A 25,613-nucleotide genomic window follows, 5' to 3' on the forward strand; every position below is an offset into this window, starting at 1 on the left:
CTCAAAAAAAAAAAAAATTATATGTATTATTACTGTACAGACAAGCAAGTAGTTAATACAGCATTTCGTGAAAATGTATAAATACATTACATGACCTGCGTGCCAGGTGCGTGGGGCTAACAAATCAGTGAAGGAATTCCTCTGAACAATGCTGAAGGAATGGCAGAAGTACCACAGAAAGTCATTAATTTGACCGCATATGGGGACTGCGAAATTCATGCGTGGGAGTTACCTGCGAGGTGCTGCCGCTAAAGGCATCCTACTGGCGTTCTGCGTGTACCTCTAAGGGCAATTCCCACGACTCACCCGGAAAAAATTTTGATCATGCTGTAAACTTAGCTGCGGGTAAATCGGACTTGCGTGCGCACCTCTGGGCAAATACAGGCGAGATACGCGCTAGGTACTGTCAGGTGCGGACCAACTGCGGAGGGCTCCAGCTGGTAGCAAATTTCCTTCCCCGCAAGTCAAACTTTCCCAGATACGGTATGACAAGGCCTTGAGCATGTTCAAAATATGTTCCGAGTGAGTTGCGGGGGTATACACGCCGAACACCAGTAGGAGACCTTTACCGGCGGCACCTTGCAGACAACTCCAACGCAGGTACTTCGCAGTACCCGTAAGTCGCTCGTGACAGAAAGGGGATCGGTTTCAAAGTTCTCACGCAGGTCAAACGGAATACACGGAATACAAGCCCGCGCAGCTAGATAGACTTTGGATCCGAAATGGATAATAATAGCCTCAGAATAAACACGCTTGTTGATCCAAAGTCGCTTAGTCGTGCGACCGAAAGTCGTTTAGTGTGCGGCGGGCTGAAAGGACAAGTTCACCTTCATAAACATAAGGAATGAGAGAATGCAGCAATATTAGTAGAACACATCAGTGAAAGTGTGAGGAAAATTGGACAATCGATGCAAAACTTATGAATTTTTAAAATTTTTGTGTTGGAACCGCCGGATGAGGAGACTACTAAGGCTCGTGATGTCATATGAGTACAACAGTTTAAAGAAAATGTAAAGAAAATTCAACATATTTTCACTTTTTTTCGCATGATAAAAGAGCACTTGACTTGCCTCTTTCTACATGCAATGGGAATAATATTACCCATGACATATGTCAGTAACGAGTCAAGGGAATGTGTACTTTTTTTAAAGATGAAATTTTGTGAAATTCTCTTTATATTTTCCTATATTGATGTACGCATGTGACATCATACACTGCAGTAGTCTTCTCATCCAGTGGTGACTGCACAAAAACTTCAAAAATTCATAACTTTTGAGCGGAAAGGTGTGACACGGCCTTACAGGCCTTGTCATATCTTTCCGGGCAAGCCTTGCGTGCGACTTGCGAAGAACAATTTTTACTACACAGAGGTCCCCGCAGATGACCTGCACGTAACAGTACCTGGCACGTATCTCACCCGTAAAGGTGCGCACGCAAATCCTTATTACCCGTACCATGTTAAGGCCTTGGCACACCTTTCCGGTCAAGCTACGCGGGCTTGTTGCGTGTGAGGATTTTCCAGCATACCGGACAATTTCTGAGGGCGGACAAGGATTTGTGCGAGTTATGCATATGTGTCTTACTTGCTGGATGCGTGTTACTAATGCTCTTCTTGCGGGTATTCTGTGTGATCTGCGTGCCAGGGGCTGACAACTCGGAAATTCATCTGAAGGAATGGCAGAAGTCCAACAGAAATGACAGAATGTTATTACCTTGACCGCGCTGACCGCATACGGGAACTGCGAAGTACCTGCGTAGGAATTGTCTGCGAGGTGCTGCTCAGAATTTGCCTGCGGGTAATAAATCGGACTTGCGTGCGCAGCTCCGGGCAAAAAGTACACATTCCCTTGACTCATTACTGACATATCTTATGGGTGATATTATTCTCATTGCCTTTAGAAAGAGGCAAGTCAAGTGCTCTTTTATTATGCGAAAAAAGTGAAAATAATGTTGAATTTTCTTTACATTTTCTTTATACTGTTGTACTCATATGACATCACGAGCCTTAGTAGTCTCCTCATCCAGCGGTTCCAACACAAAAGATTTAAAAATTCATAACTTTTGCATCAATTGTCCAATTTTCTTCAAACTTTCACTGATGTGTTCTACTGATATTGTGAACTTGTCCTTTAACAGTTAAGTTTTCGACCTAAAACTTCAAGTTTGGCAATTACGTGTGAACGTAGCTAAATATTATACTGGGTAACGCCCGGGTTCCAGCCACCAAAAAGAAAACAAATAGGGCTCCAGTGAAACAAGACCGCATGAAAAGGATTGAATGATTTCCTAATAAAATGAAGCAGATAAGACCTCGTCACTTTTAGTTTCGAGTTTATTCAATGTATTTGTGGTGCGTCATCACGTGACCCGTATGAAGTCGGAGATCATACATGTCATAAGCGGAAGAAAATGCGCGTAAAGCTGACTTTGCCAAAAACAACCTTTACAGTTCTCTAACTTTCGGTTAAAAAAAAAAAAATCCCTGTAATGAGTAGAGCATATCATATATCAATCTAAAGCTAAGCATCTGAAGGATTCATATCTGCTAAAAGGCCAAAGTATAGTTTTCCCGACATTATACGTCTTTCCTGATGACGCATGACATTTAATGTTTTTACAATGTAGGGGCACAAGAGCCAAACCTCCAGATCTGTTTTAACTGCATGATACGGCTATGGATCCCTGCTCTTCGATAATAAAGAGACTGATTTCATGAGACGTGAAACTGCATTAGAAACGACGATGAAAGGTAAAAAAAATAATCACAACGTCAGAGGAATTTTAGTTGAGTAAATTGCTAGCCCGCATAAGGAAGTGAGTTCCCGAGAAGATGATAGGGGCCTTGAAGACAATTTAAGAAAGAAAAGAAATCGCGTGATAAGTGGACAATTATTAAAAGACGGACATAATAAATGGGCAGTACTGACCTCGGATACATCACATTGCATCCAATACTCGATGGTACTCGAGTCATATTTTGAAGAGTCTTCCCGATGTTTCCTTCCTGAAAGAGCTCATTAATTTTACAGCAGATGATTAGACACATCGACATCGTCACTCTTGTGGCCCAGTCTGTGGTCAAGCAGTGATTTGGAGCAACCTAATAAATACTTAATAAATTCGTAATACAATGTATTCATTTAGTCCCTCATGGCACAAACACACGGTCACATGGTTTATGTGGAAATGAAATTTGGACGTTTCCACGTAAACCACACTGTGCAACCGTGTGTTTGTACCATAAGGGTTTATTTATTTGTTTATTTATTAATTTGTTTTTGTGAGGATAACAACATATTTTTTTTTCAGCTTTGATTTAAAGGAAGGAAAAGTCAGAGCACCTTAACGCTGTTCCAGAACCGGAATCTATATGAAGACATTCCTTTAGATCACTGTGAATGCGAACGTTATTTTGACTGACATGATGGAATTCTTGTCAGATATGATCAGAATTTATTACCGGTACTTGAAAAGTATCCCTTCAAAATTTGATCAAATTGTGAATTGAAACCTTTTTCCCTGTCTGAAATACTATTCAAAATTGATTAGTTTGTCTGTTGAGTGTACACCCGCGGAACTCTTAATTTGGTGGAGTGCATGTTCTCTGCTTTACCATCTTAATTCTGTTTTTATATTGTACAATATGCAAACTTTAAGATTATGTGATCATAGATGCCTTGATGGTGAAATCATATACGAGTACATTGTATTTATTGTTTCTTTGTCTGTCGGTGAACAACTTTGAATTAAGTGTAACTTAATTCTGTGATCACTAGATGCCTTGATGGTGAAATCATATACGAGTACATTATATTTATTGTTTCTTTGTCTGTCGGTGAACAACTTTGAATTAAGTATAACTTTAAGATTATGTGGTCATAGATGCCTTGATGGTGAAGTCATATACAAGTACATTGTATTTATTGTTTCTTTGTCGGTGAACAACCTTGAATGAAGTATAACTGAGTGCGATATCAAGACTTTTAGTTTAAAAAAGAAATAAGCCTTCGCATCTACTCTCACCCTGAATTATACCCTCACTAACAGAAACCATGGAAACAGTCAAATGATAAGGATCGATTCAATAACATCATGGGTATTGCATGAATCCAAGGATGATTACGGCAAAAGAGAGACACATGTGTGTGTGTGTGTGTGTGTGTCTGTCTGTCTGTATGTGTCTAGTTGTTTGTGTGTGTAGGTGCAAACAGTAATATAAACGCTTAGATTTGCCGATTTGATCGCGGAAGTAGACCAAAGCTTTCCCTTATTCGTGCATCATTTTCTCCATCTTATTTGTTTTATTCAGTCAAAAAGTTATATTTATATGAATATTCTATATCCTCTTATTTTTTATTGCCATTATTTTCTATCTTTGTGTTTATTTGATGTCTTTTGCTTTGACTTATTCACCGGATTCGCTGTCCCTGATTCGCCCGGCACTTCGTCACTTGAAGGGTGTTTTTTGTTGTTTTTTGTGTTTTTCTGTGGGTTTTTTTTTACACATATTCGCGTTAAGCGATCAGCCTTATGTTAAGGACTGTCTGTGTCAAATTGTGATTATTATACCCACCCTTACCCGACCCTTCGTATATTAGGGCATGTTATTCACGAAAAGTCGGGTAAAGCGACTATCCGAGGCGAACGCGATCACCCAATGGATCGAAGTAAGTACAGATTTTAGGGCCCTTCTTTATTATTATTATTATTATTATTATTATTATTATTATTATTATTATTATTATTATTATTATTGTTGTTATTATTATTATTATTATTATTATTACTGTTCTTTTCATTGTTATTATTATTTCATGGCGACTTGCAGCAAAGAAATTGCTGAATAATTTTACATAAAAGACAAGCATTCATACAAACAATGACAAGTATAACGAAACAGTCTATTACGTGATGGACTATACAGATACAACCACAAAATCACATTTCGTCGTAGATATAGGGTAAGATTGCTAAAAAGACATTAAATTGGTGATCAACCAACATTGTAATCCTACCGGGTACCCATCTATTCTCCTGGGTAGAGAGCAGCAATGTGCTGTGATGTGGACAAAGTGCCTGGCTGAAGGGTAAACTTTATGTCGAGCTTCGCTGGACTCGAACACACGAACCGAAACCACGCCCATTTGGTTCAGAGACCGTGTTCTCTATATTACACTCGGCCACGACACCAGGTGTCCTACACAGTACATAATAATTATGTGTGTTTTTTTTTCTTGTGTGTGTGTCTGTGTGTGTTTGCCGGCGTTTGTAAGTCAGTTGCTTTTTCATTATGCTGTAGAAAAAAAAAAAACAAGAATATGTTGAATTTGTTTATACTTTGTTAATATAACTATCCACGCATGACGTCACAAAATGTTGCAGTCTTCTCATCCTGCGATGGCGGTATTAGAATTCATTAACATTTGAACGTATTGTACGATTTTCCTCACACATCACCGATGTATTCTCCTCATGTTGCTGCATTCACTCAATCCACTTTAATATATAATTTGAGTTTCACACGCAGCGGCATGTGGAGACTAACACCAGGGCCTGAGACGAAGCTATGTCATTGCATTGACAAGATAAAGCTTGAAAAACCCCATGACTCACAGCTATTTCGTTCTTTCTGGTTTACTGACATTTCATTTCGTCATCAGGACTACACGTCACATGAATAATGAACCAGTAGAAGAGAAATCTGAATCCATGCTATTTAGGTATATATATTTTTTCCTCTACAGAGGTACTTCATTCATTCATTTCCAAACCTATACATCGAGCGATTTCTTTTTTAAACAAATATTGATTATTGTTCAATTAGATATTAAGCTACTTCAATTTTTGTCAAAACTTGGTAAGTTGAATAGTCACATCTATTTTTGTCAAAATTGGTAAGGTAAATAGTTACATCTATTTTTGTCAAAACTTAGTAAGTTAAATACTTACATCTATTTTTGTCAAAACTTGGTAAGTTAAATAGCCATTTCAAGCGAAGTATAAGTGGAATATTTGCTGCTGCAAATTTCTTATTTCAATTGGACTATTTGTCGTTGAATATTAACAATTGTCGTGACGGAAAAAGCTAATACTTCTTTGATACGGTATAGCAGACTTTATGCCAATGTGAACTGGGCGTCCTCAACAAGTTTCAGTGGGCAATTACATTTAATGCAGGTCAGTTATGGCTGTCAACGTGATATCACTTGTAACCACTGAATGTTCACCACACTCTTGTGTCATAACCGTCTTTTGCAGTTTTCGTTTTGGTATATTACTTACATGGTTTATGTCCAGGGGTCAGGGTTTTTTTTAGATACTTTAAAGAACATTCGAAGAGTTTGTTTGCAAAAACCGATAAGTCCATATTTGTCAAATGGAGATATTTGCCATTAAAGGTCAAGAAAAACAAAGAGAATAATAAGAATTTTTTTCCTTCTTTTGACCATAACTTCAAAAATGTACCTTAATATGTAGTGACCAATATATCATTTAGAAGGTATTATTTTGTACTTTATGACAGATACCGTACTTAAAAATCTTCAAAAATGGACTTATCGGTTTTTGCAAACAAACTCTTCATATTTCTTTCTATTGGTAATATCATGAGATTACGTGCTATCAATACTTGGCCATTTAGACACTCCTTGCGAAATGGAACTCAGAGACTGAAAATTATCTTGCAGTATCGCTTGTCAATATCGAAACAAAACGTCTGCTTTTCCAAGTTCCTAACTATACAAGAATATTTTCACTTTTCATTACATCGAAATAAAAACTGCCTGAAAAGATAACATTAGATTTGTAACGGTTTATATCCTATACCATGATAGTTATTTAAAAAAAAATCATTCGTATAAACCTAAACCGTCTACAGTTATGGTTTATTGAGAAAAATAGTGATATCTCCTTAGATTTCAGGCGTGTTTTTTTTTTTTTTTTCAAAATGTGTACATAGTAGGATGTTTTGTGATACAACTGACCTACGCATATGCATCATAATGTGAGAACTCGAACATTTTTTAAGTCACTGCTCCTCATGGTAAACAATACATTTAATGAACGCATGAGTGGCCGTACAGCACAGCAGTACTACTTTATGAGTGAGTGAATGCTGGAAATGATTGAACAAATAAAACAGGGCATGCGCAGTACTTCATAGTTTGCTGCTATGATTTCCGCTCACAATGAGAATAGCCCTGTCGCTACATTGAATTCAGAGAAGCATTGCACCATTTTATTCTTAGCACAACTGGACTGAGGAGTTGTGGACTATTCAGCTGCGTATTCGGCACAAGGATATTGTCACATTGCACTTGATTCGCCATTGCTGACGGTGGATTTTTGAGTTCCCCTAACCTTTGGCAAACTTAAACACTACACCAGGACAGAGTTTGGTGTATGTGACTCTGGAATTTATATTGAGTCTCTGTTTCTGAAGTGGTGAGTTTATTCTCTCCCAGACTTCGCTTTGACATTGGATCAAACATTAGTTCTGTGGACATTTTGCTAGGACTCCGTATTATCATTAAAGTCATTCAAAATCCATGCAAAGCACCCATTCATTATTTTTTTATTTATGAAAATTGAGTATAAGGCCATGATGTTTCGCGCAGTAAATTAACACTTTGTCTAGGGAAGGGAAACATGTTCCAAAATTTTTCAAAAGATTATTGCTCCACGGTGGTTCTTGTATAGCTTTAGAGAGAGACTCTATTCAACTTGACATTGTAATTTGGTGAACGTCTGCAATGATAAGCTATCCAGACCGGATAACCGGAGATTCGAACCGTGGAGGCCAGAGTACACGAAATGGTTCTAACAGGCATTCAAAGCGACAATCCAAGAAATTATCCAAGAAACCGTAGATCAGGTGTATCTGCTGGTCTCGTATCAGGACAATTACCCCCCCCCCCCCCTCTACCAGGCCAAGTATCCCCGGCGAAACATTGGTTAGTGATAAGGTTAGAAGAGTAAAGATTAGGATTAGGGTAAAGAGTTTGGATTAGGATTAGGTTCAGGATTAGGACTAGGGTTAGGGTCAGGGGAAGGATCCGGGGTAATTGCCCAGGGGGCAATTGCCCTAGACAATACAATACAATACAATATGCAGGGCTCGACACTAACGGTGGCCCGGTGGCCCGGGGCCACCAGAAATGAAAGTCGGGCCACCAAATTAAAAAAAAAAAAGGGCGTATTTGGTGGCCCGCCTCGGGCCACCAAAATTTTTTGAAAAGTATGTCAATAAATTCGTAACTTTTTGCGCCGGAAATTAGCAGTTAAATTTGTTTAAAGGATGGATGAAAAGGACTGAATGAGTGCCTGAGAGTGAGTGTTGCGAGTTTGTTGAGGTTTATTTATGATATGTCCAACTTCCAATTCTTACTATGATAAAACTTAAATATTTGACTCATTAAAAAAACAGGACTTTTTATGCTTTTTATTGGGGTTTTTTTTTTCGGGCCACCAAATTTTTCTCTCGGGCCACCAAAACTTAAAATTGAGGATTTTGGTGGCCCCATCGGGCCACCAAACAAAAAATTTAGTGCGGAGCCCTGCAATATGTGAAGAGGGCGACAGCACCGATTTTATCACATCTTTAAATGCAGAAACCCAGGAATTAAATCTGGATTTTGATTTAAATGATATTTCACTGAAAAATGTATCTTCTAATTATCTTTTGGATAATGATATAGTTACATTGTCTTATTCTAACCCCAAAGATCTCTTTGTTTCGCATATCAACATTAGAAGTTTGAATAAAAATTTTGATCAATTTCTTTTATTTGTTAACGAGTTACAATTTAGTCACATGATCATTGGCCTCAGTGAAACTTGGCTAAAGGAAGCGTCGCCTTCTTCTCAATACTCCATTAATCGTTTTAAATTGCTTACCAATAACAGGACCGGGAAAAGAGGTGACGGAGTAGGTTTTTATGTTTCACAAACTCTGAATTGTCAATTGTTATATGAATACAGCATTACCTCAGAATGTATAGAGTGTATTTCTATGGAGTTTATAACTCCAAACAAAGGTAACATCATACTGGGGGAAATTTATAGACCCCCGCATTCTAACCCTACTGAGTTTATTGGGTTGCTTCATGATCTCCTCTCTGATAAATATTTTGATAACAAGACATGCATTATTATGAGAGACTTTGATATAAATCTCCTTAGTTATAATGATACTACAGTCAGTCAAGATTTCCTCAACCTTATGTTGTCCAAATCCTTCATTCCTTTTATAAGAAAACCTACTCGAATTTCCGATGTCACTTCAACTCTTATCGATAATATATTTGTTAATAATTTATCTCTTGATGTCACATCTGGTATTGTAGTCTCTGACATTTCTGATCACTTCCCGATTTATACCCTTGTACCTCAGTTTACAACAAGAAAAACTCCAACATCTAACCATGATATTCGTGACATGTCTGAACGCAATCTAAATAGGCTCAGGCAGGGATTTGGGTCCGTTGACTGGTCTCCTGTCTACAACGCAGGAAATGTAAACTCATCTTTTGAGGTTTTTATGAAAATTTTGATAGAAACTTGTGATAATCATATACCTTTGTTAAAACGATCTAAATCTAATTATAAAAGAATACCAAGACAGCCTTGGATTACTAAATCTCTTCTTAGGTCTATTAATAAGAAAAACAGATTATTTTGTAGATACCGTAAATCCCCAAATGTTTCAACTAAATCTCTTTATGTTTGTTATCGAAATACGCTGACCTCTACGTTACGCTTAGCTAAGCAGCAGTATTTTTACCGACAGTTCGATAGATGCAAATCTAATATAAAGAGTACGTGGAAGGTGATCAACACAGCTTTAAAATCCAGCACTAAGGCGAATTCCCCAAATCGTATTCTGAAAGAGGGTCGCCTGATAGACAATCCAGAGGACATGGCAGATGCATTCAAGTTTCAAGTTTCAAGTTTATTTCGTATTTCCATTTCTCAGTGATGGGATTACAAAATGATTGACAATAAAACAAAAGTACAAAACATATACAACCATATCTTATGTTTGAAGAAAAAAAAAAGACAAACAAACATTACACACAAATATAAATGGTCATTTTCATCTGAGGATATCACAAATAAATGTCAGAAATATGGTGGGGCCTACATAAAAGCAATGATGCTTGTAAAAACTGTAGGTTCCCGAGTTTATAGGCGTGAAATTATACGGAGAACGGACATGTTTATCTCGACCAACTTAAATTGTACCAGTGCAAAATCAGTATTAAAAACGAACTATCGAACCACATGAATACTTTAGTATCGCTTAAACGAGACTGTACATATTTCGCCGTGTTTACACACACACACACACACACACACAAAGTGCTATAACGGTATCGTCAAATAACTTGGAGCTGCAGACAAAGACAAAAGACTGGGGGTATAAAAAAAAAAATGTTGCTAAGACTTCAATGACTTCTTCGTTAACCTTGGGCCAGATCTTGCCAAGAATATACCTCGCTCCGGGACACCTTTTCATTCGTTTCTAAGGGATAGGAATGCACACACTTTGTTTTTTGTTCCCATTGTCGAGGAAGAAATTAAAGAAATTGTTCGCAAACTAAATAACAAGAAAAGTACAGGTGATGACGGAATTTCAGTTTTTCTTTTAAAAAACATAATAACTGAAATTATTACTCCTCTTACTTATATTTTCAATCAATCTTTGTCGACTGGAAAAGTCCCTGAAAAGATGAAAATTGCTAGAGTCGTTCCCATATTCAAAAAGGGTGCTGAAGAATCGGTTAGCAATTATCGTCCAATATCTCTTTTAACTTCAATTTCAAAAATCTTAGAAAAGCTTGTTCACAAACGAACTCTTAGATTCCTTATCAACTGCAATATTCTTTCGAATTTTCAGTTTGGTTTCAGAAAACAGCATAGCACAACCCACGCTTTATTAGCTTTCATTGATAAAGTAGCACATGCTTTAGACGACGCTTCCCATACTATCGGTGTTTTTCTCGACTTCTCGAAAGCGTTTGATACGATAGACCATGATATTTTGCTTTATAAGTTAAGCCATTACGGCATTCGTGGGACAGCTCTAGGTTGGTTTAAAGACTACCTTACTAATAGAAAGCAATATGTTTATTTAAATGGATATGAGTCTCTCTTGAAAACAACTTCTTGTGGTGTCCCTCAGGGTTCCCTACTTGGCCCGTTATTATTTATCTTGTACATAAACGACCTCCAAAATTCGTCCCAGATTCTTTCTTTCATATGCTTTGCTGATGACACAAATTTCTTTCTTTCACATCGTAACTCAAACACGCTTATACATATGTTAAACAATGAACTGAAACTTTTCAGTCCTGGATTCACGCAAATAAGTTGTCACTAAATACTGATAAGACGCATTATATGCTGTTCAGCAATTCTCTGAACTCTGTTTCTGATTATGTTAACATCAATGGTATCAATTCAAACCAGGTAGATAGTATCAAGTTTCTAGGACTTTACATTGATAGTGATCTATCCTGGAAAACCCATATTAACTACTTAAGTAAAATTTTGTCCAGAAACATTGGAATTTTAAATTTTAAACAAACTGAATTTTAAATTTTAAACAAACTGAAATATAATTTCCCCATATATATATTACAAATTATATATTCAACGATGATTTCCCCTTACCTCAACTATGGAATTCTAGCATGGGGTAATTCGTCCAGATTTTTGCTTGATTCGCTTTTCCTTCTTCAAAAACGCGCCATCAGAATTATCAATAACGCCGGATATTTATCTCATACAAAGGATTTTTTTCACAAGAATAAAATTTTGAAATTGATTGATTTGTTTGATTACAACGTAGGTATTTTCATGTATATGTAAAGTGGTGGAGTAACAAGCCCACTTTACTGTAGAGATTCTAATGGCGGAAGGCTGGAATATAGTAGCTTTCATGCCAAGACATGTAATATAAGGTTATGGAGCAACTTGCCCATTTTACTGTACATAGTGTTTGTAGAACCAGAAAGCTGAAATCTATTCATTACCAAGATACAATAGCTGCTTGGTACACAGTGTATTATATAGTGCCACCACGCAACCTAAAGGTTGAATGAGTTTATGAAACAAAAGAGGTACAGCCACCCTACTTGAATAGTGGATTTAGTGGCAATGACTGGACAGTGGCAATGACTGGACAGTGACTTAGAGATAGAAAACCACAAAAAAAGTGGCTGGTATTGTTCTATGTTACTTTGAAGTTTGCCACCTTGTGATGCCGTACAAAGAACCAGAGTACAGCATGCATGTAGAATTCTTTGTATTAAGTTTCTTTCTCAACCTCCCTCTCTCCCTCTCCTATCTCTCCCTCTGCCTCTTTGTCTCTCTCTCTCTCTCTCTCTCTCTCCCTTACCATTCATGGTCAGTTTTTGTATAAAGTTTTTGTATAAAGTTTCTTTGAGAAGGGTTAGTCAGGAAAGCTTGGGTACGATACCAGAGATAAGTATTATGGGATAGTAGGAACAGGAAAGTATATATAGCATATATTGGAGTTGATACTGGGTCAGTCTCTCTCCCCAGGGAGGTGGATTCCCACCTCCCTGCTCTCCTCCCCAAGCCCTGTGAAGTGGAAGGACGTGTTCTAGTTTCTCCGAGACCGAGCTGTTATACTTAAATGCTTTAGTGGAGAAACTCAACCTTTTGCATCTATGCACCAAATTCCGTCCTGACATAACTAAGTCATGTCTACTGTACATCAGTTCAAAGTTGTTAGGATGTTTCGAATGATATTCTATGGACGCTTTGCTGTACATTCGAAACGGTCTGTTATAATTATGTTGGTCGATCTAAGGAGGAGTCAAATGACTACTTAGTGTTTTGAGGACCAGACATGCAGCTTTTAGAATGTGCAGCAATCCCGAAGTAACTTTCACTTGGACAAGGACCACCCCCCCCCCCTAACTGTACAGATGTTTCGAATGGTATTTTATGGACGCTTTACTGGACATTCGAAACGGTCTGTTATCATGTTGGTCGACCTAAGGAAGAGTCAAATGACTACTTAGTGTTTTGAGGACCAGACATGCAGCTTTCGGAATGTGCAGCAATCCCGAAGTAACTTTCATTTGGACATGGACCCCCCCCCCCCCCAACTATATGTGTGAGTCAACTCAACGCAGAGATGTCTTCAAGTCATCATTCGCGGCTCCTCTTCACTTCGTGAACTGAGCGCTCCAACGAGATTCGCCATCAGTTAGCATGTTAATTCGACCGCGAGGACTGTATTTTGTGAGCATTTTGCGCAAAAATTGAATGGTAGTGCATGACCCAATCCCCTTCACTGAATATCAGAATGGACTTATATGTGAGTACATTCTTATCTCTGTCATTCGTATTATATAATGTATAATAACTCTTTTTATGTTGCATGGTTAAAAGAGACCAAACTGGTTGCTGTGATGCGTGACTTTGAATAAATCTCAACACCAACAAGGTGATTAATGTAATCCAATGTGTACTACATTGTCTTTGCCACTGCTTTGACGCCCACATACTTAGTTGGTTTAATGTTTCTGTGTGATATATCCATTTGGATGAAATTATGTATTCGGGGTGAGAATAAGCCATCCTGACAAGTGACTTTATTCTACACGAACACATTCACACTAAACACCCCCTTACATATACATACTCCACGAATGATCTTCCTGATGTTTTTCTTCACATGTTCAAAAGAAACTACTCAGTTCACAATTATCCCACCCGCCAACGGGACGCTTATCACCTTCCACGTACTCGCACAATTTTCGCGATGAAAACAATTATGTATGCGGGACCGAAATATTGGAACGATATCCCCCCTGAACTCAAAGGTTGTTTATGACTATCATCCTTCAAATGCAAATTAAGACAGTATTTATTGAATAATTACGCTACATCAGCTCATTGAAATTCTGTTTTGTGCTGTCCATGACTATCCCGCTATACTGTACTCCAGGGTTGTTGTCATGTTAAACCAGACTGTTTGCGCCCTCAAATTCTATCACTGTGTTATGTATATTTTTCCTTCTTTAAAGATAGCTGGGACGAGGAAACAGCTGGTATTTCACATTTTCATTGCACTGCAACTGGTTATTGTATGTCTTTTTTTTTTCTGGATTTGCAGGTGCATGTATTCCCTTCTTAATACACGCAATGTACACATTTCTAATACTGTCTAAACGGTATCATTATTATTATATATTAAGTCATATTGTATTGCCAGAACGACAATGGTTCATCCGCTTACAGCATGTGGCTTTTCCGACCCCTAACCTGCACTAGAGAAGAATTTGCTATATAACTGTATAATTGTACTTTTTTATTTTGTTTTTCTCTTATGTTCCGATCATTGTTGTACCCGTGCTCCCCTTCTCAATCTTAAACTCGTTTTTAACTGGGACCTACGCTCAACAAGCTCGCTTTTAAGTAGGTTCCTTCATATTTCGTTCATATTTCGTTTTTACCATTAATTTCCAAGCCTACCCGTGTCACCAGCCAATCGGCTACCCTCATAGACAACATTTTTTGTAATGTTCTTCCACTTCCTGAGTCTGGTATCGTCCTCTCAGACATCACTGACCATTTTCCTATATTTGCTCAGGTTCCAATTAAACTGACTAAACAAAATAATTATTATAAGCATCGTAAGATTACTGCAGATAATCTTACAAGTCTCCAAAACAGTTTAAAAGAACTCGATTGGTCTTCTGTATACAACACTACCGATGTCAATTTGTCTTATGATTATTTCATATCTACTCTTACCTCCGAAATCGATAACCATATTCCCCTGCGTAACATAAAAAATAGATATAAGCAAATTCCAAGACTCCCGTGGATAACCCAGTCTATATTACGATCTATAAATAGAAAAAATAATTTGTTTTATAAATATAGATGTAATCCCACTGAAAAAAATAAGAAAAAATATGTTTCATACAAAAACACACTCACCAAATTATTGCGTACGCAGAAGAAATTTTTTATGTTAATCAGATAAGCAAATATAAAAATGACATTAAAAACACATGGAAAACATTAAAGAATGCTATGAATACACCTAACAACTCATCTAATATTTTTGAAGTTCGGTGGGGCAATGCCTCCAGCAACACTCGCGCTGGCATGGCTGAAATTTTTAATGACTTCTTTTCTTCAATTGGAAAAAATCTTTCTCAAAATATTCCTCTTTCTAGTAAATCTTTTAGTGATTTTTTAGATACACCTAACTCCAAAACTATATTTTTTGACCCAACATATAAAGAAGAAATAATAAAGATTGTTGCCAATTTGAAAGAAGGTAAAAGTCCTGGCCACGACGGAATTGACAACTATTTGATAAAAAACATAATTCCTCAAATAGTGGATCCCTTAGTACATATTATCAACTCATCGCTTGCAACTGGCCATGTGCCAAATAGCATGAAAATTGCGAAAGTAATTCCTATTTATAAGAAAGGGGAGAAGGATGATGTCAATAACTATAGACCCATATCTTTATTATCTTCTATTTCTAAGATTCTTGAAAGAATAGTCTACATCAGGACATTACGTTTTCTTGAAACCTGCGACATATTTTCAAACTTTCAATTTGGATTCAGGGAAAATCACAGCACAACACACGCACTACTTGCCCTCATCGACAAAGTCACACACGCACTCGACACACTTTCACACACAATAGGTATCTTCTTGGACTTCTCCAAGGCCTTTGACACGATTAACCACGGAATCCTTCTCGCCAAACTGTCTCATTATGGAATACGTGGAAAGGCCTTGGAGTGGTTCACGAGTTACCTATCAGAAAGATCCCAATTTGTACATGTCAACGGCTTTGACTCTCAAAGTAAAACAATTGCATGTGGTGTTCCACAAGGGAGTTTATTAGGCCCATTGTTATTCATTATTTATATTAATGATTTTCATAGATCCTCGGAGAAACTATCATTCATATTATTCGCGGATGACTCTAATCTTTTTTTTTCCCACCCTGACCCAAATATCTTAATAAGAACAGTCAATGAAGAATTGATAAAGGTCATACAATGGATATACGCAAACAAATTGTCATTAAATATTCAAAAAACAAAAGTTATGCTTTTTAGTAATTCTTTAGATAGCCTCCCAGGCAATATAACATTTGATACTACTCCCTTAGAAGAAGTTTCTTCTTTTAAATTTCTTGGTGTCTGCGTTGATAACAAGCTTTCATGGAGGAATCATATTGATAACATATGTAAAATTATTTCACGTAACATTGGCGTAATGAATAGATTAAAATATTATCTTCCTCCATCTGCATTATTAACTCTTTATTCTAGTTTGATACTCCCTTATTTAAACTACGGGATTCTTGCTTGGGGTAATACATATCAGATGTTACTTGATAAACTTCTTTTATTGCAAAAGAAAGCGCTTAGAATTGTTTTTAATTTACACACCCGAGAACATACAGATGCTTTGTTTTCTGACCATAAAATATTAAAAGTAAATGATTTGTATGTGTTTCAACTTGGTCAGTTTATGTTTAATTACAACAGTAGCTTTTTACCTAAAATATTCCACGATTTATTTCATCGAAACAGTCATGTTCATAACTATCCCACGCGACGATCCGACGAATTCCATCTTCCGTTAATGAGAACCGCACATGCCCAAAATACATTTCTTTATAACGGACCCAGACTTTGGAATAATTTAGATAATAGTTTAAAAGATTCCCCCAAATTTGTCACATTTAAATATAAACTCAGAAAACATTTACTTTCTACTTATAATCTTAGATAATTTAAATTGCTATAAATTATGCTTGAGCTTTCACCTGTCCTGATGTCGCAGCACTTGGCGTGTTCTGTGTGCAGACCTCTCTTCTTTCTTCTCTCCTTTTCCTTTCCTGTCTATTGTTCTTCGTAGACTTGTATTGTTACCGTCTTCTCTCCTCTCGGTACTGTCTCGCGTCCAACAGTGTATATGCATGTGGGTAATTGAATGTGTGTACGAATGTATTGTCCTTGTCATATTTTCCCGGTACACGTGGTTCAATGAACAGTGTCCGGGCACTATAGCATTGGTATTCTATATTTTTTCCCGACCTGTGTATCTCAAAATAACTACATGTATATTGTTATAGAATAGTATATCATTCACTCATTATTTATCTAGCGATCCACGTCCGACAAGCTTTGCTTTTTAGTGGATCACTATTTTCCATGATCGAATTTATTTTCCGCTCGCCCACGTAGTACTTATACAGTGTTCCTCTTTATTATTGTACATATATGTTGTTCTATAATTTGTCTCGTATATTATATGAATCTTTTGCAAGCGTTTGAACAATATCACTTAATGACATGTATACATTGTACTATGTTTTTGATTTTCGTTGATTGGAAATAAACTATGATTAAATTGAAATTGAATTGAATTGAATTTCTTTAGCATTCATTCACAGATTCCAAACTTAACAGATCGACCACTATTATGTTTTATATATTTGCAATATTCTATGTATGTCATGTATTTCATTTAATTTTGTTATATTTGATGTAATTTTTCATCGAGAAATATGAAAATAAATTGAAATTGAAATTGAAATTGAAATATGGGTATTTACATAGCGTTCTTTCAATGAGTGGGGATGTATAACAGCGCTTCATAGAAATATTATATCCACCTTACACTAAGTAGGTAGGAGATGTCTACTTCAAACTTGTAAGATGGTCCTAGAAAATGACACTGAACGCAGTTGCTCTTGTTACAGTTTACAATGTTGTTAAAGGAGTACCTCACCAGATATCAATAATTTGTTTCTTTATGAAAACAAAAAATCAGCGCTCTTGAGAATTCGAAATTGTTATGTATAAATAGATGAATATCAAACACACAAGTGATGCGTGAAGCGTACTATAAATATATGCTCGGTGCAATAGATGATTATTAAGTGTGGTAAAAGAGAGAATGCATGAAAGGCAACTTCGCATTACGTGATCATGCATCTTTCATATTTACATATACACGTCGCCCTGAAGAAGACGTGTGATTACGTCTTAAACTTGGTTCATGCAAACATTCCTGTTGGACTTGCAAGTGCACTTTGTATCTCCCTGTTAGGGTCAAGATAATTTACTTTTGTTGTCATTGTTGCATTTGGGCTAAATCCTTACGTAAAGATACAAAGACTTGTCCCGCCTTTTTTTTGGGGGGGGGGGAGCAGGGCCTGAAAATAAGAAACTGACATTTGAATCTTCTTAAAAGATAAATTATGTGGTTTTTTTTTTCCTAAAACCTGACATGAATCAATCTTGATAGCAAAGGATAAGATTAAAGGGATGGTACAGTATTGGTGGAGATGAGAATTGGGCATTTAACTTTTTGCGAGATACCAAGAAAACACTGACTTGTGAAATAGTATACAGAGCATACCGTCTTAAGAGGAATTCAAAGTTCATTTGATGAAAATCGGGTTTGGAATTACTGAAACATCCAAAAACAAAGTGAAATAAAGCTATCGTAATAAAAGGTGGGTCCCATACTTTATTAGAATCGCTCTGTTTTGGATATCTCAGCCATTTCAAAACCAAGTTTCACCATATAAACGTTCAATTCATCATAGAATTACATGCTCTTTCATATTTCATTAGAGGTTTCTCATTACCTCACCAGAGAATGTTACAAACCTGAAATAAGGTCTCAACCAAAACAATACGATCCCTTTAAATGCTTCAGAACATTAGAAATTGACAAAAAGAAAAGGTTTGTGGAATATTTGTAGTTTGTTGATCTTGTTGATGGATATCTATTTTGCCGCAGTGAGGAAACATGGAGATGATCATAAAAACACAAGGTCAAGACGCTGAGGATGAGGGTAAGGTGAATGACTCCTCGTCCCCGATGAGTACAGCTGATGCCATCAAGGACTTCGCTGATAACACGACCACGCACGGTGTGCCACAAATCCTGAGATCAGATCGGTCCCGCCTATTCCGTCTTACGTGGGCCGTCATCACAGCGACCGCCCTGAGCGCGCTGCTGTTTCAGGGTTCAAACACCGTCATCGACTTCTTCCACAGACCGACGACGTCGAAAATCTCTCTCATCACCAGAAAGGAACTTCACTTCCCGGCCATCACTATTTGCAACCTGAACATGATGAGAAGAAGCAAACTGAACGGTAAAAAAAACGTTGACTGTGGTAAGATGAAAGAAACAATGATTATGGTACAAGTTCATGAAAATTGGCTGTAACGAAGTAAAGGGCCCTACAGGCTTTCATAATCAGAGTCTCATTTTTTTAATCACAATACAGTGATATAGCGGTCTCAACCACTGTTATGTAGATCAAGGTAGTAATTCCACAGTTCGCAACTTTTCTTCTGCTCAGAACCACTATTTGGCGGAAACACGTTATTGGCCAATTATCAATGAACTATAGACCCTTTCCCCTTAGATCCTAACATTGATTTTTCATATCATCTGATCGTGTGGGCGTTCCAAAAGGGATACTTTACTATGCGTAACCTTTAAGTCAGACAGGGCCCTGTCTCATAAAGTTACGCATGACTTTACGACCAACTGGAATATGAAGTGTCGACATGACATGTGTGCCCATTTTTTTCCTTACGAGGGTACGTCAATATTTCATCTGCATTGGAAAAAATATACTTTCAACTGAAAAAGTGTGTAAGCATGTAAAAATAATCATTATCATCTGTAAATTTCTCTTAAGCTATTGAAATTAACAATTAGTAGGAAACCCACTTTGCTTTCCATGTCTAAGTCATTCGTAAAGTTGTGCGTAACTTCACGAGCACAGGGACCAGGTGTGTATGAATATAATCTGTATATGCCTATACACATAATAATGAGTGTCTATGAGAATGTCAAAATTCTTCGAATTAAAATGCATCACCATATGACTTGCACGAATACCGACATTATTTCTCATCACAAATTTCCATGTTGAAGGGCCTACCCAAAAACATATTTTCTTCATTTGTAGCATTTGTACTCGATGTCATTTGCTTCCTTTTGCCAAAGTAGGGCAGTATAGGTACAATAGGTGCAAGTTCACACGAGCTGCTGTGTGTGTGGATCCCGAATCAGATCATTTGAGCGAGTGTGTGGTGTGTTATGCAGAGCCACGTTGTTGCGATCTGTGTGGATAACTTTTTGCGCTTGTAAACTGCTGCTCCTTTCAAATCCTAGCTTCTTTTCTAGCTAGATAATCATAAGAAAAAAAGGCGCGGGCCGGGCGGGCAGTCCGAACTTGGTCCGAACTGAGCTCGCCCGAGCAAGTTCGCACGTAGTCTAGTGGGCGACGTATTTTTAGCCTAAATCAGTGACTGGCAGTCAATAGAGGGCGCAACGATGTGGAAGTCAAGTTGACTAAAAATACGTCTAGTAAGAAACCTCCGAATAGAGGCGTGGAACCGGGTGTGGCAAGATAGTTGTCAGTCGTCAACTCTCGAAGTTTTATTGGCTGAGCATCGGATGTCAATCAAAATACGTCGCAGAGCCCGAAGAAATGCTAGTCTACTCCCCTAGGTATACTACAGATAATCTTTCAATAAAAATACAGTTTGCCTGTCTCTTTCAGCTTACTACAGTATTTTTTCCCTCTTCTCCATTCTTTTTGAGGTGTATTACATCTTACCTTACTTCAAATAGAAAAGAATGATGGCAATCAGTGCAACTGACTTCAGTTGTAAATCTATGAGGGTTTTGCACGTGGAAACTACGCCCAAATTACTGCCGAATGCAAACCTTCAATTATTGGAGTAAAGTCTACTTGATATTTACTTCAATTGTACGTTTCGGAAATGCATTTGATATCATTACTCCCCTTTATTATTTTTAACCTTCAGTTACTATATATTTTGTATTAAACTTTGTATGATATGTGCTTAACATCAATAAAGCTACATCAATCTCTATATCGGAGCACCGTAGACTTTAAACAGGCATTTTCTGTGGCGTTCACGCGTGATTACACTGTCACGGAAGAACTCGTCCGCGGTAACATGGGCGTCCAAGGGAAAAACAAAGAGGAGCTGCGACACAAAAAGATTCCTGCAAAGCCAAAAGCCCAGGGGAAATATGGTGCATTCTTTGCAATCATGAAATTACGAGATGCCATCTATGTGGTCCTGGCAACAAGTAATGATAAACCGATTCAATCTGATTCACATTTCATTACAAATGCATATATGAGGACATCTTTGTAGCCATTCTGTTTGCATGTATGGCTAAATTGAGTATCATCAACAAGCGAACAACTGTGGTAAAATGCACATACAAACACGCACGCACACACACACAAGACGTATTACGCAAGTGAGGCACAACACGCAAGAGTTGTGTCCATGTCCAAATCGCTAGAAGTGACACGTGTGGCTCTGCTTTAATAGTCCTTTACCATTTTCGCCTGGAACATCTCGTTTAGAGGTTAGGCGTGGTTGTTGAAATAGCATTCACTTGATTCGACCTTTCAGAAATGATTATACTCGTATTTTCTGACAAGATTTCAGAAATGATTGATACGTTCCTTCATGTCCTTTCTGGGATTCATCATTCCAAGGATCGTTAATCTGATAATAAAATCAGGTTCATTATTCCGAAAACGAAATATTCTTCTTTTAGTTACAAAATACGTTGATGTGACAGCAATAATAAAAAGGTTAAATATTGTGCAGTAAAAATTGAATGAAAAAAACGCACACGTATTCATGCCTACACACGCGCACACACACGCATTGACACACACAAGGACAAGTATAATGACAACCATACACAAACTAAAAACGTAAAAAACAAAGCATTCCTGTATGTGCTGATAATCCCCTTTGAAATACGGCCCAAATCATAGATCAGCTCCTTCCCACTCTCATAACTCAAATGCATCAGACATGCAGCTGTAAACCATGGATGACAGAAAAAGGCAGCAACGATGACGAAATTAAATCAGCCCACAATGTGCTTAGATAATACCTCAACTTATTTTCCACTTTGCTTAGAGTAGCACGCTTCTGAATGTGCTTTATCAAGACGTTTTGTCCAAGACACACGTGCTTTGGATTGCAGGGGTCAAATACCTCAGACAGTTGTAAATAAGGGGTGACGAAAGAAGGCGGTAACGGTAACGAAATCAATTCAGCCACAATATTCTTAAATAATCCATCAACTCGTAATTCAACATTGCTGAGAGTTGCATGATTCTCAACGAGCCAAATCAAGACATTTTATCCAAGAGACGTGCCCTTTGGATTAGAGGCTTAAATACTTGATGACGTTGTAAATACAGGATGACGAAATAAGGCAGTATAGGGTGACAAAATCGATTCAGCCAACAATATGCTTAGCGAAGACATCAAATCATTCTGCCACTTTCATTAGAATTGTATGCTTCTCAATGTGTCATATCAAGAATTTCTCTCCAAGTGGCATGAGCTTTGAATTAGAGGGCTGAAATGCATCAGACAAATGTACAGAAAGGGTGACGAAAAAAGGCAGCAACGGTGACAAAATCGAATCAACCTACAATGTGCTATGGTAATACAGTATCATACCACTTTGCTAAGGGTTACCTGTCTCTCAATGTACTATATCAAAACGATTCTTCATTTCTTCCAGGACACATGTGATTTGGATTAGAGGGCTAATATACATGATGAGGTTGTAAATAAAGGGCGAAGAAAAGAGAAAAGGAGAACGCTGACGAAATCGATTCAGGCAACAATACGCTTGAATAATACATCAAATCGTTTTACTACTATGATCGGAGTTGCATGCTTCTCAGTGTGCTTTACAGTGCATCAATAGATTTTCCCCCAGTGACATGTGCTTTGCATTCTTGGGCTCAAATACATGAAACTAATTGTACATGAAGGGTGGTGAAATAAGGCAGCAACAGTGTCTAAATCGATTCAGTCCACGATATGATTAGCTAATACGTCGAATTGTTCATTTTGTTCAGAGTTGCATGTATCCCAATGAGCTTTTGATATGGGGACTCAAATGCATCAGAAAGTTGTACATAAAGGATGAAGATAAAGGCAGCAACTGTGAGGAAATTTAACGAATCCTAAATGTGACCGTGCATCACAAAACGAACAAAAAGTCGCACACAGTGATTTTGTGTGAGGACTGAAAACAGGTGAAATGGGTCAACCTAACTAATGTTGAGTTTTTCATATTTTCTGAAAGAGCAAGTATTTTTCTATATTATATTAAAATTTGGGATCATAAAACAAACAGGAACTTGTATTCTCAGCAGTTTTTCTCGAACACTTTTTGGTGGAATAGTGTGATTAGTTGTTTCTCATAGAACCCTCGTCCCATTTCTCAAAAACCCTGTCCATACACTTCACTTTCAACTCCAATAACTTTAGAAAGAATAATGCTACTGCATTGAAAATTGGCATAAATCATGCGCAGAATGTGTTTATGAAGCATATTTAATTTCAATTTAATCTGATAATTCCTTCATTGCTGTTGCTCCGGTGGTCAACATCCAGTTTTTGTTCCATTCATCCCACAGCTAGCGTAACTTGGTAAAGATTAAGCGCTTGAATACACCCTGTACTTCAGAGCCTGTTTTCTCAGTTCACACTTTCCAGACTGTGTCTTTTCTTTCCAATATTTAGATAGGTTAGAGGAGTCCATTTGAATTGAGTTATACTGTACATCATTTTAAAGCTTAGAGTCTGCTCTTTCAGAATCTACTCTTAACTAAAAATCCTTGTCGGGCTACGTTTTGTTTGTTTTGTGATGCAGGGTCACAAACGTGGTTAGGCAATGTATATCAACTCGTCATACCACTTTGATGAGAGTTGCACGGTTCTCATTGTGCTACAGAAAGACATTTTCTCCAAGGGGCATGTGCTTTAGATTAGAGGGCTCAATTGTATCAGGGAGATGTAAACAAAGAGTGACGAAAACAGACAGCAACGGTGACGAAATCGATTTGGACCAAAATTTACTCAAGTACTACTCCACTCTTTATACCTTTCTACAGAGAGCCGAATGGTTCGTATTGTGCTTTATCAAGTCGTTTTTATCCAAGAAGAATGTACTTTGGATTACAGGGCTGCATGGTTCTCAATGTGCTATATCAAGAAATTTATAAAAGAGACATGTGTTTATATCAGAGGGGTCGAAAATACATGATGAGGTTGTAAATAAAGGGTGACGAAATAGGCAATCAGGGTGACGGAAGCAAACAATGTATCTAAATGATGCTTCAAATTGTTATACCAAATTACTTAGTGTTCCATGCTTCTCAATGTGCTACATCAAGACATTTTCTCCCAGAGACATGCTCTTTGCATTCGAGGTCTTAAATACATGATGCCGTTGTACACGAAGGGTTACGAAAAGGGCGACAACGGTGACGAAATCTATTTAGTCCAGGATATGATTAGCTAATTCATCAAATTGTTATACCATTTTATTACAGTTGTATATCACAATGTACTTTATCAATATTTTTTCAAGTGGCATGAGCTTTTGATTAGAGAACTGAAATGCACCAGAAAGTTGTACGTAAAAGTTGACGAAAAATTCACCAGCTATGACGGAATCAAATCAGATCAAAATGTGGTTACGTGATATATCAACTCGTCACGCCACTCTCTTGGGAGTTGCATGGTTCTCAGTTTGCTAAATCAATACGTTTTATCCAAGAGACGTATGCTTTGGATTAGAGGGCTTAAATGCATCAGACAGTTGTAAATAAATAGTGTCAAAAACAGGCAGCAACAGTGACGAAATCGAATTAGCCCACATTTTGCTCAAGCAATAAATCAACTCGTCATATCACTTCATTGAGATATGCATGCTTCTCAATGTGCTTTGTCAAGGTGTTATATTCAAGAGATGTGTCCTTTGGATGAGATGGCTCAAATGCATCAGTCATTTGTAGGTAACGGGTGACGAAAATAGGCAACAGCGGTGACGGAATCGAATCAGCCCACATTTTGCTCAAGTAATAAATCAACTCGTCATATCACTTTACTGAGAGCTGTGTGCTTCTTATTGTGCTTTATGAAGACATTTTATGCAAGACATTTGGGCTTGGATTAGTGGGCTCAAACGCATCAGATAGTTGTAAATAACGGGTGACGAAAACAGGCAGCAGCGGTGACGGAATCGAATCAGCCAACAATATTCTTTATTACCAGTACATCAACTCGTTATACCGCTTTACTGAGACTTGTGTACTTCTCAACGTGCGATATCGAGACGTTATATCAAAGAGAAAAGTGTTTTGGAACATATGGCTCAAGTATATCAAAGAGTTGACAGACAGGGGAAAACCCCACAACGAAGAGCTGTACGGTTCATATGCAGTGACTACGTTTTCCGCGATCCAGACTGTACAACGTGCATGAGGGAGAAACTGAACTTGCCAACTCTTACCTTGGGATGCCAGGTCTGGAGATTAAAATCATTCTTCAAAGTGGTAGAGGGGTTGGTCCCAGCCCTATATTCTGGAATTGTTTTCACTAAAGTAAGACCCAAGCGAAATATTACAGCAAAGAAATATAAAGAATGTAACGTAAGTAAAAAAAAATGTCGAAAATTACGTT

The 25,613-nt window shown here is 37.5% G+C and overlaps 1 protein-coding gene across 1 annotated transcript in view; it reads left to right on the forward strand.

Moving 5' to 3' along the window:
* The first annotated feature begins 18,846 nt into the window (after positions 1 to 18,846).
* Positions 18,847 to 25,613, forward strand: part of LOC140231328 (epithelial sodium channel subunit gamma-like) — a 33,268-nt gene continuing 26,501 nt past the window's right edge. The window contains exon 1 of the mRNA XM_072311483.1: positions 18,847 to 19,198. Within this exon, the coding sequence (XP_072167584.1) occupies positions 18,847 to 19,198 (352 nt within the window). The remainder of the gene's footprint in view (positions 19,199 to 25,613) is intronic.

This window comes from Diadema setosum, chromosome 7 (genome assembly GCF_964275005.1).
Source record: "Diadema setosum chromosome 7, eeDiaSeto1, whole genome shotgun sequence".
Classification (NCBI taxonomy): domain Eukaryota; kingdom Metazoa; phylum Echinodermata; class Echinoidea; order Diadematoida; family Diadematidae; genus Diadema; species Diadema setosum.